We start from the raw sequence: 25,817 nt of genomic DNA, 5'->3' as shown, positions 1-25,817 counted from the left end.
ATGGTATATACAGGAATAATCGGAAACAAACAATAACTTATATACAATACACATTCAATTAAATGATAAGAATGATCAAAAATGGTATGCACAGTGATAATCGGAAACAAAATATAACTTATATACAAAATGCACAATGTTTATATACAAAGTTGAACGGTTAACGTGCTCTTGTTGCGAAGCACGTCGAACAGGAGCAGAACGACGTCCAAGTACATGGGGTGTCTGTATTATAAAGGTGTGTGAATCGGTTGTGTAGGTATTTTAACAACTGACGTTTAAATGTAGTTATGTGTGATGACTCATGTCATCTGTAGGTTCCATATATCAACAATATCGACAATGTCAGGGGAAACTGAAACCATCAGAACATGGTCGATATTCATGAATTTTTCAGGGCAATGGTAGAAAATAAGATTTCAATGAACACATACCTTCACCAAACAAACAAGGTTTACGAGGGGCGTGCAATAAGAAATGCCCCTGACCCATTTCCCATAGCAGGAGATTAATGAAACTTGGCACAGTTATTAGCCTTTTTCTTCATAGGAATCACCCAGAGTTATGCATTTCTCCCATCATTTGATGCAGCTCTGTACACCGTTTTTGCAGGACACCCCAGGTTGGTCCTCAAAAAGATGTCTCATCAATGGCAGAAGAGGAACGACCAGGTCTGGGAGCTGTTTCCACAGACTTCCGACCATGTTTGAATTCAGGATGCCAGCGTTTTACAAGGTCATATGATGGGTCATCATCACCATAAGTTTCTTTCATTTCATCAAAAGTCTCCTTTGGTGTGCGTCCTTTCAAATACAAAAACCGGATCACTGCGCGACACTCAACTGGCTCCATTTCACACCTGGTCCATTTCACACCTGACTCAGTTCAAACACCAGTAAATCAGTAACCACAATTAGTTCAGAGCTGTTTTTTGCAACATAACCCAATAAGATATGAATCATTACACATACAACATTTCATCTAGATCAAACAACTGGAAGTGGGTCAGGGACATTTCTTATTGCACGCCCCTCGTATTATAATATCTCGTAGTGTTGCTGACACATTTAGTGTATTTTGAAGTATCCGCACTTGTTTTTGAAAGAGTCCGCGGCTATTTTGTTTTTCTTGTAACGTATTTTCACAAGAGCTCATTTTTATCGACAAATTAGAAAAAAAAAATTATGTGTGCTCTTTTTGGCCTAACAAGATTCCTTCACTTTGAGCAAAGTAGTCGCGGATAAAGTTAATTTAAAGAAGGTAAGCTAATGAATATAAAGACTTAACGTGCTGTCCTCGCTAAGGCTTGAGCATAAGTAAATGTCTAACCCAAACGTCTAACATTTTACATACAAATACACCACCTAGTACATTTTAAACAGTTCAAGCATTGTTTCATCTTGATACGACTATGCGAGAGCAAGTTATAAGGATTTCAGCGTCTTAACATTAGGTACACGCGTGTCACATGCCTTAAGTCAGTAGAGAGCTGTCTGTATGTGAACAGCATAACTCGAGAGTCCGGCATTTTATCCACATGATTAAGCCTTCTCTTGCACCAGACCGTCTTTGAAGAAGAGCATGTAGGGAGTAACTCCATCTTCCATGTAGTCCAGAAGTGCCACCATGCCTTCGCAGTTCTTAGATTCTCCTGTGAAGAACTTCAAGCCATCGAAGCTCTTCAGAATTCGATCAATCCCGCCTTGTGCAGCAGCCCTGAAGTCATGAACCCTGTCGGGGTCTAAATAGGCCTTGACCCTTCGGAGGTATTCTTTAATGTATGTCTTGTACTCGTCCTTGGTGAAGTTAGTTTCTTGAAGATTGTGATTAACAGCGATGTCAACGCCGATGATATCCGAGTACGAGTCCAGGGAGATCAAGTATTCCTGGGTCGTCACCAACTTGCCCTCGACGTCGTAGAAGAAACCGTCGGCGAAGGTTTTGATCTTGTAGATGTCGCTGAACATTTCGTCCCCGCTGATGACGTCCTTGTAGATGATCAGTCCGGCTGACAAATGTGTCGTCACGGCGCACAGAAACAGCACTGACAGCAGGGCACGTCGTGGACCCATCTTTCGGCCTCGGACAGAGCGAACAAGCGAACAAACTCTCTGATCAAGACAAGTAGTTGAAGTACGAGTTCAATAACAAAAGGGTTCCGGGTTTAAAGGTTATCAAGATGGCGGTGCAACGTGGCATATGCATTTCGGTCCCATGATTGTCCCTTCAGTTGGACCGTATCATTGAATTTGATTTTAAAAGTGCGCAAATTCAATGAATAAGCAGTTATAATGGAGATGTTTTGCTTTCCTTATTACTAAGCACATTTGGTCGATATACTACAAAAAATGTCACGAAAATCTAACCGACGAAACGACTGTCAGTGTTTTTGTGTATTTGTTTTTGTGAAGTAAATTATATGACGTTGAAGTGTGGGGTAAGGTATTAAGTATCTTCTTTTACCAGGAATAACAACTTTCTTAACACCGGTTTCCATTAACGTAAAGCTAGTTGCTTGTTATAACCCTAGACAGTAACCATGGAAGTGTAAGCAAGACGAAGCCTAACATCTGCTTGAAGAGTAACTACTAGTAAGTCGTCTATGCTTTTAATGCTTGTATAAAGCAGACCTCTCTATTCGGCTAATTTCTGATTTTCCCATTATTGTAGCCCACAGAGTCTGTTAGAGACCATGCTAGCTTGAATTCTTTACCATCCAGAACCACCGGCACTTTCATGTCTAACATAGAACATTATACGTTACGTTAGATATCTACCAAGTATACAGAATCCCCCCGCCCCCGAAAAAGAGAGAGAGCAGTGGATATTATGACATTGGCAGGCATGAGAGAAGACTTAGCACGGAAAAGGTAAACAGAAAGACGGTTACAAAGTTCTGTCTAAATACATCGAAGCAACAACAAGATTTACTAAAACACGAACTTCTGCAAAGTGCCAGTGTACAAGTACCTAGGAGGCACCAAGTTGGGAATAGCACATTGAGACCACGTCTAGCGGTGAAATAGACAGCAACAACAACAAGTTATACAATAACAGTGATCCACTGACAGAAGGCAGACCAGAGATCCTGACGGTAGCACAGGTCTGTACTAACTCCTGTGTGTCGTCTGCAATCCTTTAATCCCCTCAAGACAAGTTGACGAGTCCGTTTGGAGCCGTTTGTTGTCGCCGATGTGAACAGTGATACAGTGGTGTCCTAGAAGTGTACTAACAAAATACCCCCCTCCTTTTGGAGAGTTTCCTATATTTCCTATTGATTGTGGCGTCAAATGGCCGAGTGGCTAGACTAGAGGACAAAAGGTTTAGAGGTTATGGATTTGATTCTTAGCATTCCTGCCTAGACTTTGTCATTGGAAAAGGCAGTTTACTCCATCGATGTGTAAAAATATGCAGTTGGGGAGGTAAAAGGCAATGGGAGATAGAAGAGGGATGGGCTCCACCTTCCAATACCGTTCCCAGTGAGACACTGTGGATAACAGCCCACTGCCCCTACCGCCTTAAAAACGGCTATGGGACTACCTTAAGTTTACCCTTTCCTTTTATCTATAGCTATCTTTCTCCATGACTCTGCGATATAACATTAAGGAAGAAAGCGTTAAGTTGCCAGGTGAGGGTTTGGCGGATGCACATTCCTCCTTAATTCTCCAAAAACAGCGGTTGTTATTGTGTCTCTCCTGTTCTGTTATGACAGCTTAGGGCTTAAGAGAATCTGCCAGAGTGACGTCAGTGTGACGTACCAAGTTCTTGTGGGGAAAACCACCCCCTGATGTACGTGTACGTACGTGCAGACTGTTCTGTGACGGCGACTGAGAAACCACATTTCTGTCACGGTGGTTCCACGGACATTTGGTTTTCTGGAATCACCAATTCAATCATTGGCATTTCCTTCCTGTTCTTATAGACCACGCAAACTTTTCCAAGTTACCCGATCGCGTGATGGTACTACGTGGAAGTTTTCAAGGCCAAGTTCGTGGTCCTTAAGCGATAAGTTACGATAATGATTACAATGGTTCATTAATTTCTTCCAACAAGAATTTCTTATATCTTTAACCGATATTGAGTTGTATTCTATAAGGAAATGGTACTGTATTGTTCAAAGGCAGTTGTTTCAAGACATTTCGAAGATTGAAGACATTAACGAAGCTTGAAAACAAACGCCAACAGGTTGGAATGCTTTTCCGACAACTTTTCGTGTTAAGTTTGTGTAGCAGAATTTGAAAGGAAGTTCTCTTCTCCACAAGTTCCGAAGAGAACTCCATTTCCTGTCTACTCACAGATAACACAGACACGATATGTGGGGTAGGGTAGCGGCGTCACCATCACGGCGGCCGGGTGTTTAATGGCTCCTCGTCAGTCAGTTGATATAACGTCCTTGGTCATAACAAGTGTAATAGCCATGAACTAAGCAAGTCATGCTGCGAGCGGGCGACACGTTTTACCCTGGTTGCCAATGTATAAGAAGCCAATGTGAAGCCAATGTCGGGCTGGTCGGTTAAACCAATGCTCTGTCCAGCGGATGTTTAACGCATCCTGACTTGCAACTTAACTCAAAGTCACAGTAAGTCACAGTAAGTTTACGTCACATGGGGGCCGCCATGTCAGAAGAGTGGCGTAATAATGGCCTTAATTAGAAGGAACGAGTAGCACAATTACGGTCTGAGTAACAAAATCAAGTAAAAAACTAAATCCAAGGTTGAACGGCAAGTACGGTAATACAATACAAGCAATACAATACAAGGTAGCGAAGAAGAGGTCAACTAAGGAAGGAATCAAAGCAGTTGTTGTTCCACAAGGCATGAACCACGCGGGGTGTCTCATTCTAAGTGCTGAATAGTCATAACAATTTACTCCGTTCAAGGTTGAGCATCAACTTCAATTACCAGTTCGTAAGTCTAACTAGGTTATCAATCAGCCTGTACGTCGGGGGAGGGTGTGTTCTGGGGTGGGTGGGCGGTGAACACACCCCGACCGCAATGAGGTACAACCACGAATGGTTAGAGGAGAGGGGAGAACATCTGGGGTAGGTTGGGGGAGGTTCACTTATGCTTCTGTGATCCGACAGGAAATGGTACTTCTTTTCCAACAATAAACTCTTCACAACCCCTATAGCTATTCATGCAATTCGTATATTTCACACAATTAAGTCAGAGCACGAACATATGTACAGGAGCTACGTCGCGATAGCACATGCTTTTAGTTTAAGAAGCCTAGTGTAAAGCTCGTTTCTTGTTGGTATTTTGATGGTTCCCTTGATTGTGGAACAGGTTTTCCTCAAGGATCACTAGTGTATGTATACATGAAACGTTTGTGACATTTATATGATGTTTCATGTGACAAATAACATAAAACAGGGATTTCCGAAACGGAAGGGGAAGGGGCGGTAACACAGATTGTAGAACACATCTAGGACATCTAGCTTCCTCATCTTCCAAGAAAAACCGAAGACGTGCGTGTTGTCTTGCACGTTCTCAGGCAAGAATTGCTTCTTTCTTGTCTACTAAGAAAGCCGAAGACGAACGTGTGTCCCTGCAAGGGTATGACTGGCACAAATACGTCCCCTGTGGCTGTTAGTTTCAAGGACGACCAACGTTCTTTTAGTGACAACTAATTGTACAATAAAGGTCTTCATTCATGATCATTCATTCACTAATGCTGTATGCATTTCCTCGGATATGTCGTCCAATTGAGGTCCGTGTTTCAGGGCAGTCACACCCCGAGCACGCTAAAGAATCCACCACTATTATCGAAAAGACTATGGGTTCACAACCACACCCGTTCAATGGCCGAAGCTAGTGCAATTACTGTCGTTTTGAGACTACTTGAGTTAACTTCGAATGACAGTTGCCCCAGACCCTTCCGATTTAGCCCTGGCTACTGTAAGCTCCTCACAATTCAGCCCCTGGCTGCGAAGAGAGAGTAGTCGGCCCACCCAATAACAGCAATGACAACGGAAAAAGAACAGACGTATAGTTACGACGCTTGCTTCTTATATGACACTGATCATGCGTCTTCCTTTCGTACCAAGAAAACCGAAGACGTGCGTGTTTTCTTGCACGTTGAGAAGACGACAACATATGTTTCCTGTGGTCTCAATTCTTAGGGACGATCCCTATTGTTGCTTGCAATCGATTGACACACTTTAAGAGGCGGAATTCAGAAGACGCTGGGAAGAGAGAAAAACAGCCCACGCACACCTTGAACAAAACAGCGGCGACCCCCGTTTTACTTGATTGACATTTTTAAAGAAGCCGAGATCAGAAAGCAATGGGAAATAAGAAATATTTAGAGATTGTGTCCTTCGGTATTGTACGGAATAGGAAATGGCCGTCGTGGGAGACATGTGACAACCCTTTACGGTCACTAAGATGTGGCACCATGGTCAAAAAGTGGCGAGTCCAGAAATGCATCCAAAACAGGGTTTACGTACAATTACGATCAACTCTGAGATGTACTTCTAACGTGCGAACACAGAAAAGTCAATTTTTGCATCGGTCAGTGCCAAGACAAAGTGTTGGTAAAGTCGCAAAGAACGTTTTTTTTTCAGATCCTTGAAAATACCGATCTGGGCTAACGTACAATAACGTCTTCCTTTATAAAATATAACGTACGATTACGACATGGAAGAACATATTAGCGTTCTTCAGTACTTTCGGTAACATCATAAACGCACCGCGTATGACATCTTAGAAACAACGCGACATCTTAAACGGTTTTAACGAAGTGATCCGGACACTCAACAGTGCCTTCAGACGATTCCAATAAAGATAAGAATGTGACGTCATGAAATATCTTAATTCCCACATTCCTTCGTCCTAAATTCATGTCTTCCGGTGTCCTCAATGATCATTAAGGATACCAGACGTCTTCGACAATGTCTTAAGACGGAGACGATGTTACGTAGACAGCGCCTCGAGACATCTTCGATAGCAGTTCAATGACGTCACGATAAAGTGTTGGCAACAAAATGTCCTGTTGACTGAAAGGTCAATGACCCGAAATAAGAAACAAGCTAGTGTCATCTCAGAAATCTGTTGGTAGTTTCCTTTAAAACGAACTTTTGAGACAGCCAATATTGTTTTATCGATGCATACCGTATTCAATGATCATATTGAAATTTGATCATATTGAAATTTAACTGTTAATAAGCCCACCAATTCAGCCCTTGGGCTGCTATCAGAAGCTTGTACGTTTTTATTGTTTTGAACGAATAAACCTGTCATTCATTCATTCATTCATATAATCCATACAATACAGCATATGACAGCTCCTCTGTGACGTTTATTGTACTTTGATAACTTCCAGAGAACGATGAAATACCACATGAATACCACGAGCACAAAGACTGTTGTAAACATTAAGCCGTTTCTTATTAACAACCACAATCTAAGTTTCTGCTACCGTCCCTTCCCTCTGTCACATTTGTTATAGATCGTCGTACGATTTTGATGCCGTAGAATGTTCAAGCTAGCTGTGAGAGAACCAACCACAGACAAGGATCAAAGACAGCCTTTTGTGCAGTTCGACAGCTAAATTTTGCAGGACACATAGATGACTATCACAAAAACGCTCCGGGTCCCCGGGTCCCATCTTACGGCGTATGTGACCAGGCCCTAAAGTATGATTCCCTCTCATGTCCATTTAGTCTTGCAAAGTTGAGGATCATACAAAAGACGCTATAAATTTGCTGAATCATCCACCTTCTTGTGCTAAATCTACAGGCACAGACACCCATGTAAAGAACCCAAGGCTAATTTGTCAGATATAATCTATAATGATATATCTTACAGGGCTAAAGCGAAGGCCATGTGGACAATGTCAATCATAACAGTGGCGGAACGATAGCGTAAAACTTGTACATAAAACTCTGTCCCAACATTTTACTTGCAATACAGGCACAGAAGGAGCAGATAATGTATAGGACTGGCGTTGCTTTTCCGTCTATTGTTATCGTATGATTTTGGTGTACATACATGTATAGCAGAATGTCCAAGAAATTAAAGCTGAGACAAAACCAACCACGAGGAGGATTTAGGACAGTCTTTGTAGGAAAAAGACTATGCCCTCAGCTTGCGCTCGTACGACGATCGTACGACGAATTAATGTGAGCAGGACCTTATACCCCCCCCCCCTCATATCAGGCGAAAATCGATCGGACAACGAGTCTGCGAGCTCTACATTACGAGGAGGAATGACCCTGACGGGAAGGGGGGAACATTTCTTCGTCGGCAGCAGGGTCATGCCTCGTAATTTAGAGCTCGCAGACTCGTCGTCCGATCGATTTTCGCCTAATGTGAGGGGGGTATTACCAGTATTTGATGCATTTGTACATGTGTGTGAATTCAAGTGCTCTCCTTGCTTTGTTATATGCTTTTATATTCCTTCCCTTGTGACAGGAAGCTGAAATAAAGGTATCTTGTACATCAGCAAAACTACGCCCAATCTCAGTCTGCCGTTTCCTTTAGTATCCAAGTCTGGTAAGTCGGAAATTCGCCCTGCAATTCTTGGAAAACGTCCTCCAAACAAACATAGAATTAGAAGTCGTTGTTCGTCTTGTGAACAGTGCTTGCAGGTGTGTAAGCTGCAAAAGCTTAGTTACATATCTTAGTCGCAAAAGCACAACGCTAAGAAACCGGTTAAAGACGTAACGTTGCTTTTCTTCAACGCGGAAAAAACATCATTTTACTTACCCCAGATTTCCGCTTACTTCACTTGTACGGAAGTTCGACTTAACTTGGTAGGAATTTTTACTTTTTTGTCTTCTTAATCCAGGTGCAAAAACTATGCCCAATAGATACACATGTCTGCACACTACACCCCCGGGTCTAATCGTTCTGTAATTGATGTGTTTTCAACATAACAAGACAGTGACTGTAATTTTGGTCGGTAATTTTAGCAAGAGGTCACAATGCCCCAGGTCCTGTCTGTAAAACACAGCGTATACATCGATAGTTAACGTGGCCGTTTTTCTTCCTGACTATAGCAAGTACTTGTCCAAATGACAGATTATCCAAAATGTACAGCTAAATACACATACAACAACTATCCTCATTTTATACCTTCTGTAAATATACGAATGAATGAATGAATGAATGAATGAAGACCTTTATTGTACATATATACCCAGTAGGTTAAGTACAGGTCGCAACAAAAGAATAGTTGACAGATGATACATAACATATATGTACAATGTCAAACTAACGCAGGATTTATACTCTACTTAAAGTGAATTCGACTTCTTGCCGCTTCTTTGTGATGCTGAAAACGTCTGTAGCATATAATGTTATGAAATTAGTTTGACACTTAACAATGTCTTCAAATAACTGAAATTCTTTCCTGTCAGACACTCTTAAAAACAGTCATCAATCCAAACACATAAATGCAAAAATTTGAAGCAAACCTATTGTCAAAATGACTGTAACGTTGATTATCACTTAGACCACTCGAGCTGACAAAGAAACGATTAACTGTGACTAAGCCTATCATTATCTCGTTCTGCAAACAATGCTCAGTTCAACACAGGAGAAATTTGAGCTAATTATAGGAAATGTTTGGCGACAAAGGTTGAGCACAATTGAGCTCATGTCAAGCACAATTTGATCATTTGACTGGACAAAGAAAGAACTACATTGTGACAGTGTATACAGTGTGTATCTATTTGTATGAATTGAGGGTAATGATAGCAAGTACGTACCGTACGAAAAACGCTTAGATTTACAGTGTAACATATTAAGGTAGTGATAAATATATAGGAAAAGGTTGGTGCCATTTCCAACTCTAAAACTCGAGTTGACAATGAAAGTTATGTACCGAATATATTATTTAGTCAGTATCCCTAATTTGTAGTTTATAGTTGACCATGCGAAAGTCACTGTACTTTTTGTCGTGCCAATAAAGCTTGCTTGCTTATATATAGGTATATGACAACACATATGATTAGGTAGTTACTTAAAGTCCTTACCGCGTAGGGCGGTGCCCATCTCCGTTTTTATAGCCCTTGGGCCACACACAACAGTAGGGGGTATAGGTGCATGTACAACTACCATAGTCTTTCCCAAATACTGAATGCTAAATAAAGAAAGTAGAATGTATCATCGAACTCACTACCTACCGAATGCAATGCGAATACTTTATCCACTTGATCATTACACCAGTATGATTAGCATGTTTAAGTACCAAACCATATAGTACCTGGTTTCATGGAAAGAGGTTTTTAGTAACGACAGGAAATACTGGGCAACATGAGCGACATTTGTCCAAACACTTGAGCATCAGAAAAAGACATGCGTTGTGACAACACCTATGATTAAGGTGCGTAAGTACCTATCGTTCCTACAATGTGGCAAGTGTTCTTACAATGTTCAGTTTAAGAGAGGAAAGAGTTAAGGTGACGATAGGAAACGTTAGGCGCCATGTCCGATCGACAATATTCAAAACTTTGAACACCATAATTGTCAGAGAAAAGCATGTATTGTGACAACAACTCTTAACTTGCTTAAATACCTGTTCTACCTACAGTGTCCCTATAGTGTAGTAAGTGTTCTCATTAATTACTGTGATCAGTTTAAGAGAAGAAAGATTAGAAACGTTTTTCACCATGTCCGACACTGTCCAAAATTTGAAGACTAAAATTGTCAGACAAAAGCATGTATTGTGATTAACTTACTTAAATATATGTTCTTCCTACAGTGTCCCTATTGTGTAGTGAGTGTTCTTATTAATTACAACGATAAGTTTAAGAGAGAAAAGAGTTAGGGTGGCGATAGGACGCCATGTCCGACACTGTCCAAAATTTGAAGACTAAAATTGTCAGACAAAAGGAAAATGTATTGTGACAACACTAATGCTTTAAATTGCTTAGCTACCTGTTACCGTGTCCCTATTGTGTAGTAAGTGTTCGTACTAATTACAATGATCAGTTGAAGAGAGGAAAGAGTATAAGGTGGCGGTAGGAAACGTTAGGCGCCATGCCCGACACTACTGCCGGCTCGCGCCCGTCCCCTGCACGGAAGGAAGCACCACACGTGGTCATTACGGTGTTTAGGCTGGATTTGTGGGGACCGGAGTCGCCACAGTGCCGGCACGATCGGGCAAAACTTCGCGTAAACAGCTGATTCCAAGAAAACATATGTGTGGCTATTGTTGATGATTCAGAGAGGAAATATTGAACAGAATGTAACGATACAGCGTTAAAAATGCATCTTGCTTAGAACAAGAGCTACATCTAGCTTTTAACAAGAGTAAACATATAATAAGAGCTACATCTAGCTTATAACAATAGCTACATCTACCTTATAACAGAAGCTACATTAAGCTACATCTAGCTTATAACAATAGCTACATCTACCTTATAACAGAAGCTACATTAAGCTACATCTAGCTTATAACAATAGCTACATCTACCTTATAACAGAAGCTACATTAAGCTACATCTAGCTTATAACAATAGCTACATCTACCTTATAACAGAAGCTACATTAAGCTACATCTAGCTTATAACAATAGCTACATCTACCTTATAACAGAAGCTACATTAAGCTACATCTAGCTTATAACAATAGCTACATCTACCTTATAACAGAAGCTACATTAAGCTACATCTAGCTTATAACAATAGCTACATCTACCTTATAACAGAAGGTACATTAAGCTACATCTAGCTTATAACAATAGCTACATCTACCTTATAACAGAAGGTACATTAAGCTACATCTAGCTTAAAACAAGTGCCAAATCCAGCTTACATCAAGAGCTACATCTAGGTACATCTAGCGTATACTAGTAACAAGAGCTACATCTAGCTGATAATAAGAGCTATATCTAACTTTTAACAAAAGTTACATTTAGCTTATAACAAGAGGTACATCTTTCAGCTAACTTATAGCAAGAGCTTAAATTATGAACTACATCTTATAACAAGAGCTGCAACTAACAGCATATATTGCAAGTATGCATCACCTTACTAAGTGTCAACACCTGTATTAAGATATATATTTTCCAAACACTTACAGTGTTCAAAGTTTCTTGATAGTGTAACGTTACAATATCATGAAATGCACATACGGACACACTACGAAATATGGACGTGTTCAATCTCTTTAGTTCCTATGCCATTTTGGCATTTGAGGCGTTTTTCTTCTGATTACAAAAGCAAGAGAGAGAGTTACAGCCTTCCTTTTCCCCGATAACATTTACTCTAATCTAATTACAGTGGAAGTCCTAATTAACTTCTCAGTGGCGACAAGTAGAATTTTACGGCTTGCCACGCGACAAAGTTTACTTTCTTTAATCAACACGGAAGAAATACTTCCGTCTTTCGCCTGCTTGGTAACGACTTAAAGACCCTTAAAATTTGAACCTCATGTTCATTTTGGCTCTCCAGGTCTCACTCCTAAATACGATAAAATCAAGTTATGTTTATTGGGTCAATTAAGCTCTACTTTGGAGTGTACTTGGAAGGTGGACGGTTGTCAAAAACCACAAGGGTTTGAAGGAGCTTGTAAAATCGTCTCCAAGTAGTGGTTTTGTGTGATACGTGTCTTGGCGAATGCAAGAAAAGTTTTCAGTATCTAGATCTGATTATCTGTATGCCTAACCTTCATCAACAAGTCCAAGTTTTTTTTTTTGCAAATTGCATATGGAAAAGAAAAAAGAGAGCAAAAGCAAAAGAGTTGAGAATTGAAGAGAGAAAACCAAAGAAATTAAATACAACCATACTAAAAAAGAAAGGAAGCCAGAGAGAGAGAGAGAGAGGGGGGAGGGAGAGAGAGAGAGAGTGTGTGTGTGAGAGAGAGAGAGAGAGAGAGAGAGAGAGAGAGAGAGAGAGAGAGAGAGAGAGAGAGAGAGAGAGGGGGGGGGAGGGAGAGAGAGAGAGAGTGTGTGTGAGAGAGAGAGAGAGAGAGAGAGAGAGACAGAGAGAGAGAGAGAGGGAGAGAGAGAGAGAGAGAGGGAGAGAGAGAGAGGGAGAGAGAGAGAGAGAGAGGGAGACGGAGAGAGAATTGAAGAACGAAAGTCTTTTGTTGTTGAGGAAGAAAGAAAATGGACACAAAAAGGGAAAGTAATACAACACGAAGACAGCTAGTCAGATAGAAAAAATGAGAGCGAAAAGAAGGCTTTTTGCTGTGTCATACTTGTACAACACAACACAACACAACACAACACAACACAACACAACACAACACAACACAACACATTCATGTATAACACCTTTGTCTTCTCTATGACGTAATACATAGATACTTGAGGGCTCAACATTCATACATACATGTAGAGTAAACACAAAACTTCAACGACTAATGTTTTGACACCTGAAAAAATCCACATCATCCAGTAGCCTTTTCCTGGCATTTCCACGGGATAAAGTGTTACTGTCCGTTTCACGCAGACAAACAAATAGAGGGCCGCTGTGAGAGCGATCTAGGTGATGACACATCGTCGAAAAATTAATCTGTAAATCCTTTAAACACACAAAACATACATTCTAACAGCGCATACAAGAATCTCTACATAGCCCCATCAAACTATAGATTCTGTATGAATAATATCGGATGTTTTGATATCATACAAAGTGCTCTTGTCAAACAAAGCCACAGAAGAGAACACTGAATCCCTAACAAGACACATCAAGCCATAGAGTCTGTATGAATAATATCGGATGTTTTGTTATTATACAAAGTTCTCTTGTCAAACAAAACCACAGAATCTCTAACAAGCCACATCAAGTCATATTGTTGTTAGGAATAATATTGAATGTTTTCATTGTGTGGCAAAGCGGTTTTAAGAAACAGAAGCTTGCATGACTAAAATATGAATCCATTGTGAGTCTTTGAGTTGAGTTGAATCAATAACATTACAATGTACAATCAATCCCTACTTGGAAGTGCAGTTTTCATACTTGTCCTGGTTTTCAAAATGCAAAATAAAAGAAATATATATTTCAGAAGTCCTGTCATTTTTACTACCTAGTTAGATAGAGAAAGGACGCCCTTGTCTGAAATGTTCTACAAAATTTACTCTTTCCTAGTGTATTGTCCCGGTTTTCAAAATGCAAGATGAAAATATATATATTTCAGACGTCCTGTCCTTTTTACTACCTAGTTAGATAGAGAATGGACGTCCTTGTCTGAAATGCTCTACAAATTTTACTCTTTCCTAGTGTATTGTCCAGGTTTTCAAAATGCAAGATGAAAAAATATATATTTCAGAAGTCCTATCCTTTTTACTACCTTGTTAGATAGAGAACGGACGTCCCAGTGTGAAATGTTCTACAAACTTTACTCTTTCCTAGTATATGCCATACGCAACATTTCCGGATATTTTCGTATCCTGTTGTAAAACGTTAAATGCAAATATACTGACACAATAGGACATTGACTCGTACACAAGTTCATTAACCCCCCAAAACACAAAACGAGGAAACAGTTTTTAAAACATAGGAAGTTGATCATAAAACGAACAGTCAAAGTCAGCGCCACACCCACATTACACAGAGAGAGTTCCGCTTTTTATCATGAAATCTTGACTAACGTCATACGAGGGTGAACCATGGAGAATTGTTGTATTTCTACTAAAAGTTTTACTACCATTGCACTCTGGACTTTGGTCTTCCGTCAGAACAGAATACATTTCTAACTACATAATGAAGAACAAGTGAACAATGTACGAAGGTTACTTGAAGACCCAAGGTCTAAAACAGAGGCTCTAACTTGAATAGAGACAAAACATGGCAAGTTGTATGCCAAAGGAATCAGTTAGTTGGAGAAGGACCAATTGGCCCTATGGGCCTTAGTCGTCAATTTCAACTACATGTATCTCTACTATATATATATATATAGCTGTTTCGCGCTGTGCCAAGGACAATTTTTAGCTAGTATTATGTATTCCGAGACAATGATTTGTTCTTTAACAGACTTTGCTGTTACACCTGTATTTCTCTGAAGTTATTTGAAATTTAAAAGTGAATCCTTTGTCTTACACAGTGGCTAGTACCAGTCGAACCACAGCCGTACCTATGGTAGTGTCACGTTCTAAACAAGTACTTAGGGCAGCTTGCAATTGTGTAAACAGAGACTGTATTTACAGCCTCAATATATCTTAGCTACATTCTACACTGGAACGTTAAGTTACGATTTTCAAACCGACATCCAAGCCAAAGTCATATTCGTCGAACCCTTTTTGACGTGAGATTTAAGCGCGACTATGGTAGGGTCTGGTAGAGACGGTCGTGGACAAGGACGAACTGTGTACGACAAATATACGACAGTCTTAAGACCTCCAGTTATTGTCGTAAAGCTGTCGTATGACGAAAGTGACTGGGATCTTTAGTTACAACTATGGCATCCTTTTTGAATGTCTTCTAAAGTGACAATGAAACACGCCTAGTCTAAGACCTTTTTTGTTTTTTAAGATGCTGTAAAAACAAGCGGAAAACATTTATCAACAGTACTAGAGCCCCACCGCCCACTCTGAGCACTTTCCGTGAAAATCTCTCTTTACTTCTTCACCGAAGCATAACCCAAGGGTCTGTGGAGTTGATACTTAAACAAGTTTACTTAGGCGAAGTCACACCGTGATTGATATGTAGTAAATCACCCCTTACAGTGTAGTCGGGGTAATGATATATACTTAGTAAATACAGGCTTTTTGTTGTATTTGGTCGGTGCGATTTGACGACAGAGCGTCTTTCACGTCGGCTAGTCCTGAAATAGTCCAACCAGACGCCTCGGTCCTTCCGCTACCTTAGCGGGAAAAATACCTGATCCGTAAAGTCAACTCCCAAAAAACCTTCCACAAACAAAACAACCTTGTGTGAGTCGTCCGATTGACCGGAAACGGAAGTGATGCGGCCTGGGTCAGGTGCCCCGGTTGGCGGTTACAACCCCCGACGTCACACGGCCAGATAACCAAACAATGACGAGATGTCCTACGCAAACTTACCGGTCAATTATTCTGACAACAACTGTCTCAACATTCCTTATTAGGACGGGAGTTCCTCTTTAATGACTCGCATTAAGATATAAAAGTCGCTCTTCTTGTAGATTTCATCAGTTTATTTGCGGAGAGCCTAGAGCGGGTCGCAGAGGGCAGAACTTCAACCACCGACTTTGAGGAAAGTTACTTTTCAGTAAGCAAGTTAGATCTGCGGTCAGAGAGGTGAACTTTAGACTTACAGGGAGACCAGACCGCGTGGTAAACAGACAGGGAAGATGGCCAAGCTGGCGAGTTGGGTAGTTTTAGTTCTAGTCGCAGTTTTGGAGAGAGAAAGCGGGAACGCTGCGCCAGTCACCGAGAGAGTCACCAACTTTAGTCAAGAAGACGACCCATTGGTGAGTACGGAAACTTTCGCAGTTTTGTGAGCGCTGATTCTCCAAGCAGACGTTGGGGGTGGAAAAACGCAACGTTACCTAATCGGTTGTTAGTTTCACAGGGCTTTCAGAAAAGCTGACCGGTTAGAAAACGTTAAATCTTCCAACCCAATATCTGCTTGGAGCTTACGAACGCTTTTATCACTTTTGGTGGTGTGGGGGTCCGTTTGGAAGGTGCAGCTACGGTATAAAGTAGTATGGGACAGTTTTGTATGTGTGTCTACCTTTCTTGGCATTCCGCGTCGTCTTGTACAGTATTTCTGGGGTCTTGAAGGCCTTCTCCACTTGTTACGACCTCCTTCAAGACAGAGTGTGGGAAAAGATTCCTTCTTGAAGGTGAGATTATCCAGTATCTAAGAAAGAAGACTCAGGTAGAGAATGTGGCTATATACACCCATCGCAAAACCTGTCACTAGTAGCGCTTGAGTGTAACTGTAACCACTTATTACCTTTATCCTGTAAGCTTGTGAGATATTTGGACAAAACATGATATTTGAATAACGTGAACACTCTGTAGAATGGACTTGTCGAGAACCCCTTTATTACAGAGAGAAATACGCCCACGAAAAAGATTACAGGTCCACAAAAGTGCGTTGAGAATTTAGTAGCGACAAACAAACGAATTTCGTTTTCTTTCCTGTTGGCCGGTTGGCCGCATCCTGATGCGAAGTTCCCGACTTGTTTGTCCCAATTACTGTCAGTTAGAGAAAACACAGAACAGTTGTAACCACGTCCACATGAAGACAATAACCCGAGTAGTGGCCTTTTCTTACCCTCGGGCTAGATAAGGCGAAAACAGACCGGGGATGATCTCTAAGCAGATGTGTCGTTTTGGGCCGCTTCACATTTATAGATATGTCTCTTGTAGTGTGCACCTTTTGCTAAGAGGAAAGTATCGAGCAGACAAAATCGCACCACAAGAGAGAGAGACAGACAGAAAGAGAAAGAGAGAGAGTGATAGGCAGAGAGGATTTCAGAGAGAGAGAGAGACAGAGGGAGAGAGAGAGGGCACGCGCACGAGAGAGAGACACACAGAGAGAGAGAGAGAGAGAGAGAGAGAGAGACAAACAGACAGAGAGAGGGGGGAGCGTAGAAACGCACAACAGGCCACGAAAGACCAACAAAACAAGCTCGACTGTTTCGCATCTGCTTGGAGTTTAGGCCAGGCCGAAGGGTACCTTATCTTATCAAGACGCGACCTTTAGTTTGAGACAGCATAGCCTGGCCAAACTGGTCATCACTGGTCATCGGCCTCCTTCCCTTCTTTTATCCAGTAACTCTAGAAGGACTTTTAACTAGAAAAAAGGAATTGCAAAGTCACGATATTTTGGGCGAGTGTAAGTCGCCCCGGGGATGCACCCAAAATAGACGCTAATGTTCCGGGAAAGGTTGTCGAACTCAGGGTTGTCATTTTGCCCTTTCATGTTACCCTTTGTTTAGCTATTTCTGGACCGCCTGAACTCCTAACATACACTCCCAAAATCCCGCCTTGAATACAGTCACAAATCTAGTTATACAGTCCTGTAGTTATCATTAGGCTTCATTCAAACTCCAACATCGATGAAAAGACTTCATTGAAGCTGTGAAGAATGCACGTGTTTAACTCTATATCAATAGGTATATCTCAACCGGTAGTGCGTATATAAAGTTAAAGAAAGGACAAAATGGCAAAGTTTACGCTAGAAAGGCTCGATAATGTGTTCTACAAATATCTTCAAAGACGGCTCAATGTAGAATATAAACGGACAAGGATTAGAATAAAGACATCATGAAGTTGACCTGCAGACGGTAGCTACATTCAGTGGTAATCTGCTCTTCCTTCTACTAAACATTGACTACAAAGGCCTCTTTTACTTGATTTGAGTTCAAGCTACTGTCTCACCTATCCGTGTCCATTAAAACAAGACCACCACAAGATGCGTCAATGATAGCAACTAGACGGGAAAAATACAGTCTAAAAACTGCCCAAGAAGAATAGTCAGAGTACCGATGAAATCTTGTTTATATGGACAGGTTTTGTAATGTTTGTGTCAACTCACTCACTCGCTCATTCGCTCGTTCACTCACTCTAAAACTATTTGACACTTTCAATTTGAATGTTAAATGTTCGCACAGAAGTTAGTTCAATCCGGGTGGTATGGAACCTAACCTTCCATCAAAGGCGGGCCTTTAGAACATGGTAATGGGGGTTAATTGTGAGTGATATGTATTAGCACTGTTTATAAGCGTGTTGTCGGCAAGCCTTGGGTCAACCATTTTGTTGATAGCTGTGATGCACATCCTGTATCTGAATTGTGGTCTGTGCTCAGTCTTGTAGCTGTGATACGCGGGGCGGAATTGTGGTTTATGTTCAGTATTGTAGCTTCTAGCCTAGTCTCTACCAGACTGCATAGGTCACTATATAAAATAGTAGAAATTGGCCAAACACATGTAGATAGAAAACATATTCCGTAGACGTTAGTGGACTGGTTGTTAACTCATCTGGCATGTCTATTTGGTCGAATTTTCATGGACCTATGGATTCAAGTAGAGACTAACAGCAAGGGGTTTAATTGGGAAGAGATATCTCTAAGACTTACGTTTTTACTTCTAGTATATCCTCAAAAGCTATACTGAGCTATATTATGCACAGTAGGACGACTGTATGGTAGACTAGATGACACTACAATTGCACAGAGATTCCCCAAGCACTTCTCGTCTCAAATACTATGGTTCTTGTTTAAACTCGTTCTTCAAGTAGGTCTAAACAATTGAACTTTGATCCGGACGATGTTACAGCAGTAGAAATGTGTATTTAAAAGTGACAAAAACCCGTTTAGTCAAAGCGATTATGAAACTGTATCGTTTTCTTTTGTCGTCTCTCTGGGTTTCATAGATAATTTCGGCACTAATGTTTTCAAGCGTGTCCTATTTTTCTCAAAATAGCGTCGGAAACAAGGACTCTTAGACGCATCATCTCCTTGGGAAAACATTACATCGTCTTCCAGAGACAATATACCTGACGGCTTGTTGATCTTTTGGCGCCAAAATCTGCAAACAAACCACCTGTCAGACGACAGGCCTGACGCAGGTCGCTCCACTCACGTTGCCATGGTAACGCCGCCATGTTACTTCAGACAGGAGATCTTAGAAAACACCTTATCGTCAAGAGATCAGACAGGCACCTGTCAATAATAATCCATGGAATCTCCTACATTTTTGGGGGGTGATACACTTTCTTCTTCTGTCATGTGTTTTCTTTACTCCTTGTATACTAGTTACTATAACTATGTTTTACAACAATCTTCGAAGATATTATTAAAGAAAGTGTATGACATTCTCTATGCACTAGTGACGTCATTGTTTTACCCGACACCACCGGAAGTGCACTAATTACCCACAAACCCCGATGTTCTATTTTAGCTACTCATGACTTCCGGTTAGGAAGGACGCAGCCTAACCTCAAAATTCTTCAACCAAATTCGAGTCATCGAAAAGGATTGTATACAAACATTTAGTCATCCACTAGAGCAAAATAAATCGTCATCAGTATTATAGCGTAGAATATCACCATTTTTTTCTTCAGATTTTACTCCTTTAGAGGCGGCGCAAAAACTGCTTACAATACAAACTATTTCTCTTGTATTACGTACTGTAGGTCGGTATGGAAACTTTCCCATTACAATTGTTTACTAAAATTCTAAAGCCAACCTTGTAACAACTTGTTGTTGTCACTTGCTGATCTCTGCAGATATGTCAAGTATTTGTCCTTTGTTCCTAAGTACTTAAGTATATACTGTTCGCGAATTGCATACTTAGCACTTTTCTAGCATTACGTACTATGGGTCGGCATGACAACTTTTCTACTACTGTTTTACCAGAGCTTTACGCGTAACAGATTTTGCCGATAAGTCAAGTATGTATCCATATTGTCCCAGTAGACGGTACAAAATCGCATATACTCACGAACACAAAATTCTCTTAGTATTACGTACTTACGGTTGGTATGGAATCTTTCCCATCATTATTTACAACAGACATACATGTACTTGTAACCGATAAGCCAAGTATGTATCCATTGTTGTTACTAGTAGACCGTACAAAATCGCATATACTCACGAACACAAAATTCTCTAGTATTACGTTCTTGATGTCGATATAGAATCTTTTTTTTCCATCATTATTTACTACAGACATACTTGTAACCGATAATTCAAGTGTGTATCTATTGTCCCTAAGTAGACGGTACAAAATCGCATATGCTCACAGTACAAAGTTCTCGAGTATTACGTACTTACGGTCGGTATGGAATCTTTCCCATCATTATTTACAACAGAAATACATGTACTTGTAACCGATAAGCCAAGTATGTTTCCATTGTTGTTACTAGTAGACCGTACAAAATCGCATATACTCACGAACACAAAATTCTCTAGTATTACGTTCTTGATGTCGATATAGAATCTTTTTTTTTCCATCATTATGTACTACAGACATACTTGTAACCGAAAAGTCAAGTATGTATCTATTGTCCTTTATAGACAGTAGAAAATCGCATATACTCACAGTACAAAGTTCTCGAGTATTACGTACTTTAGGTCGGTATGAAATCTTTCCCATCATTATTTACTACAGACATACCTGTATGTGTGTAACCGATAAGTAAAGTATGTATCTATTGTTCCTAAGTAGACGGTACAAAATCGCATATACAAAGTTCCCTAACATTACGTACTTTAGGTTGGTATGAAATCTTTCCCATCATTATTTACAACATACTTGTAACCGATAAGTCAAGTATGTGTGCATTGTTCCTAAGTGCTCGCACACACGCACGGGAAATGCCTACTTCTGCACTGACATAATAAGAAGCCTTTTCTTTCTGAAAACACCACATCTCTTCTGTCTATACAGTGTTTACATGCTGTAAGTCGTCCGGAAATAAGGACTAGTAGCTGGTGCTCTGAGCTTATCTCCAAGCAGATGTTGGGGTTGAATGATATATCGTCGAAATTTATCTTGAAACAGTTTAGCTCAAATGAACTCAACAGAAGAGCTAGTCTTCCACTGGTCGTGACAGAGAAGGCAGACGCTATGTACAGTATTTAGTGGTTTAATGTACCGTTGAAATTTCCCTAGCTCTTTGCAACAAGTACAATGAACAGTGGACCACGGCTTATTGTCCCGTCCTCACTGCACTTGGGGCCCCGTTGCAGCACTGCGGGGTTCATTCACTGCGGCACTGATTTGTTATTTTCGCGATTTTTGATAATTTAGATATTTTGTAATACGTTAAAGTATGACTTAGAAGACAACAAAATACACAAATGTAAGAAAATTCGTTGTCTATCTTTGAAATTCGCCGAGTGAGTAATCTTTCTTTTAAACCCCACAGTGCCGCACCGGTGCCCCAAGTGCAGTGAGATACCCCCTTAAGGTCTACAACCTTTCCTAGTAGCCTGCATGTCGGATGAGCTTAAATCTATCCGATTTTAGCCACTCAAAATCAGTGTGTTGTATCATGATTTGTTGTTTACTGGATAATCTGACAAATAGTAAACATTCTAAACATTCCTGACATAACCGTGGCTTTGTAAAATCCCCACATTGTTCTCACTTCCGAGGATATTTTTGGGAGATGTTTTTGGTTCGTGTCATACCTGAGTGTTAAGTCATAGTCTAGACGATAGATATCACAGGTGGACAATACGAACCGGAAGTGTTGACACAACAGATGACACAGGTGAACAGTGAGAACCGGAAGTGTTTGTAAACACGGCCATGACACCTCGGGCGATGTGACGTCAGAGAATGTTGTATTTTTGTATATTAAAGTCGTAAACATTGAAGGAAACGGCGTTTCTTTAAGACATAAAAATAACCAGGAACAGGAACTGATACGTCTCAAGTAGACAATTGACCTACTTAAATAATGACTCAAGTCTGACGTCTCAGCGCACTCCTTCGAAGAATGACGTCACCTTAAGGTGTTCGAATTTTGAGCTCGTAAAGGACAAAATCTTTTATCTTTTATATACACCTCAAAGTGTATTTATTTGACTTTGTTTCTTCTCTTCCAACTCTTTCAACTGACCTAATCTCGATCAAATTGTAAGGACGTCAACTTTGCAAAAATGGTATTTTTTGTTGTTAAAAGCCGTGTCATGTTTTCGCTTGTAATCTTATATTTGATACACTGGCATTACAATGATGCACAGTCAACAGACTGACCCCTTCAAAACTTTCGACAACTTCATAATAAGTGGCATTCCTGTCGTCTGAACGCATAGCTCCAGGGCCTAACTATATACATACCGGTGTTTATACCTGAGCGGTAACAAGGTACAAGATTTATATCATGTCAAACATACCGGAAACACGAAGGATTGTTGGATAAGGAACGCGACAATGGGCGACTTTTAGAGTGGGGGTGTTACTCGCGGTCAACTTTGGCACCAGATGATAGTTGGAGTTGTTACATGTATATGGTGATGAATACATTTTTGAATAATGATATCAGGTAGATTTTTGTGGTGGATTGTAAACCAACTTGTCTTGTAAACGTTCATTTTTTTCGGTACCATCTTGTCTTTTTATGTATGTTGAATTCTGTTTTACTTAATGTTATTGTTTTGTATTTGCCAAATCCTAAAGTAAAGTAAAGAGAAGACAATGGAATAAATAATCATAGCAGAAGCACACTTGCAATGTAAGACGTACTAGTATATTTTATAGTATAGTTAGTCTAAAATACTCACAACGTTAACCACTTGGTAAAATCCATAAATCAGGTTGTTCTTTACATAACTGTTTTGTTTCTCGTTCCCAGAGTTACCTGGTGCAGTTTGGCTACGTGGAGAAACCAGCAGACGGCAGACTGTCCAGTATACGGCAGGGCAGTCTCACTCAGGCAGTCAAGTAAGTTAAATAACTTGGTGTATTATTACAGCCAATAGGTGCCCCATCTGAGTTATGAGGCTGTTAACGTGCTCGAGGCACCTCCTACAACACGGGACCCCTATTTTACGTCCCTTCCGAAAGACGAATTTCCGAGTCCGAATGCCCTTACAACATGTGCCAACCCGGGATTGAACTCAGGCCCACCGATCTACGGAATTGAATTCAGATGACCAAGTTGCGGGGTTGCGTTACCGCTCGCGCCACAGTCACGTTCGTTATGTTGTCACTTTAAAGGAAACTGCCAGGGGGCGTTACTCTCCTGCAAACACTCTACCTCGAGATCTGACTTTGCGTACCATCTAAAAGAACGTCCCAAACAAAAGCTAGGTATTCATTTTCACCTGACAGTTGAGTGAGGTAATAGGTGTCAAATATCTTTCCGAAGGGCATGACACTGTGGCGTACCAGGGATTCTAACCCAGAACCCCTAGATTCTAATTCAGCAATCGTAACATATTTCCACCTATAGTATGACATCTTTTCGCTGTATCAGTCACACTTATGGTCTAAGTTAAGAACGATTGTGTCTTTCCCCCTTACAGAGATTTCCAGCGTTTCGCGCAGCTGCCAGAGACCGGTTTGTTGGACGACAAGACTGTCGAGATGATGAGGAAGCCTCGTTGTGGTGTCCGTGACGTCACCCCATCAGAGCGCCTGCGCAGAGACACGGGGTTACAGATCACCAGAAGCAAGAGATACGCTTTTGCAGGAGGTAAAAAAGATGCTATTTATCTTATTGCTAGACTAGCTATAGGGGACAAAAATCCAATCGTCTCCAGGTCTCATCAAGACCTACCCACATACCGAAAATTAATACAGTCCATCCAGGTCTTCTACACCTCCCCCCACAAACGCTACCGAAAACATAACCTTTATGGCGAAGGTAATAGCAGCTTTTTGTAGGCCCCACAACCTTGGCTTTTCGTATACAGTACTATAACTTTTAGCGCCTTTGATACTCCTGACTGAAAATGATGTGTATTTCTGTTGAATGTTTGGAACGATACTTTTTACAGAAATAGTTTGAAAGGCATTGCCCGTTATGGTATTTTCTAATAATAGTAATATGCCATTATGTACTTTTCTACAGACTACCGTTGGAAGAAGAATGACCTGACTTACCGGATATGGAACTATACGCCTGACCTTTCACCTTCCCAGGTCAGGGAGGCCATCAGACGGGGCTTCCAGGTGTGGAGTGACGTCACACCCCTCAGGTGAGTCCAACCATGACCTTGCCAGCTCTGAAGAGCTAGGCTGTGAAGAAATTTAGACTGTGATTGTAAGGTTGTAGTGTTTCCCTTTCGTGCATCAAACGTAAATTAAATGTCTACTTTCTCAAAGTCAACGCTATGATCTACCAACCTTATCTGAAATGGCTTAATGCTTAATTCTCGTGCACCACAAAAACAGATATTAAAAGAAATTAGCATTTTGTTTTTACTTTAAAAAACTTCTCACGGTTCTAAGCTTATGACAATAACCTTTACAGCCAAGGGGCCTAAATGTATGCTTAACAGTGGTCATGTTCTTTAAGCCTCGCACCTGAGGCGTCGCCAAAAATCTTTTTTGTGAAATTGTGTATTGCTGACGTCCGGATAATTTTTTCCCCCAGGTTCCGCGAGACCACCAGTTCGAACGCGGATATCAACATCCAGTTCTCACGGTTCGACCACAGGGACGGGTACCCGTTCGACGGCAGAGGTGAGAAAGAACTCGCGTTTTTATACACAATCATGTGTATTAAGATCACATATCCATTCAACTCCCTATGGATTTTCGTTGTTTAAACATTGATTTTATAATTGGAATATCATGCCAAATTCAAAAGCATGAATGCAAAAGACAGCAAACGACACCATTGAAGCGTGAAAGATTTGCTTTTCTCTAAGAAATTTTTGAGCGATTTGTGGAATTTTAGGTACATTTTACACTTCATTAAACTTGTCAAAATAAGAAGGGTCATTTTCTGATACATGGAACCTGTATATACGGTAACTAAGCTATGTTCTATTTTGTCAAGATCCGCAAATTAAAGAAATGGCTCGGCTTGCGTCTACCCAAGTGTCGTTACCTTGCACTTTTCCATCAAAAAGAACACATATGTACAAGACTCGACCTTAGGCTAGGGAATGGCTTATTAGAAAGCAAATTCTAGGTCATTTTTAATCTTTACTTCTTGTTGTATCTATAGGTGGTACTCTCGCCCACGCGTTTTACCCCGAAGATGGCCGAACGCACTTCGACGATGACGAACAGTGGACGGACGGGATGTACGCCGGGACCAACCTGTTCATCGTTACTGCGCACGAGATCGGCCACGCCCTGGGACTGGCTCACTCCTCGTACCCAGGGGCGCTCATGGCCCCGTTCTACCAAGGGTACGACCCGGACTTCAAGCTCCCCGTGGACGATACACGCGGCATTCAGCAACTGTATGGTGAGTATTTTTGCTCTGGTAAGGTGGTTTCACTATAAGATATCTGAAATGTATAA

General features: G+C 40.9%; 2 protein-coding genes across 2 annotated transcripts; one reads left to right on the top strand and one right to left on the bottom strand.

Annotated features, from left to right (window-relative positions):
• Positions 1–968: 968 nt before the first annotated feature.
• On the bottom strand, positions 969–2,498 carry LOC118405831 (translationally-controlled tumor protein homolog). The gene has a single exon (XM_035805630.1). The coding sequence runs from the start codon at positions 2,070–2,072 to the stop codon at positions 1,542–1,544; it is 531 nt and encodes a 176-aa protein (XP_035661523.1). The 5' UTR covers positions 2,073–2,498; the 3' UTR covers positions 969–1,541.
• Positions 2,499–15,910: 13,412 nt separating this feature from the next.
• LOC118406132 (matrix metalloproteinase-19-like) lies at positions 15,911–25,761 on the top strand (the record flags this gene model as incomplete). Its single annotated transcript, XM_035805996.1, is given in 6 exon segments — positions 15,911–16,343; positions 23,191–23,279; positions 23,864–24,033; positions 24,412–24,538; positions 24,937–25,025; positions 25,516–25,761. Coding segments are annotated over 6 exon segments (841 nt in total), but the record flags the coding sequence as incomplete, so codon positions are not given.
• Between the last annotated feature and the right edge of the window lie 56 nt (positions 25,762–25,817).

The sequence above is a fragment of the Branchiostoma floridae genome, chromosome 18, assembly GCF_000003815.2.
Source record: "Branchiostoma floridae strain S238N-H82 chromosome 18, Bfl_VNyyK, whole genome shotgun sequence".
Taxonomy (NCBI): Eukaryota; Metazoa; Chordata; class Leptocardii; order Amphioxiformes; family Branchiostomatidae; genus Branchiostoma; species Branchiostoma floridae.
The sequence above is the reverse complement of the archived record's forward strand: the minus strand, read 5'-3'. Positions and strand labels throughout refer to the sequence as shown.

What these genes read in the sequence shown, in the direction of transcription:
- LOC118405831 (XM_035805630.1), bottom strand. Translation starts at nt 2,072, where the DNA reads ATGGGTCCACGACGTGCCCTGCTGTCAGTGCTGTTTCTGTGCGCCGTG.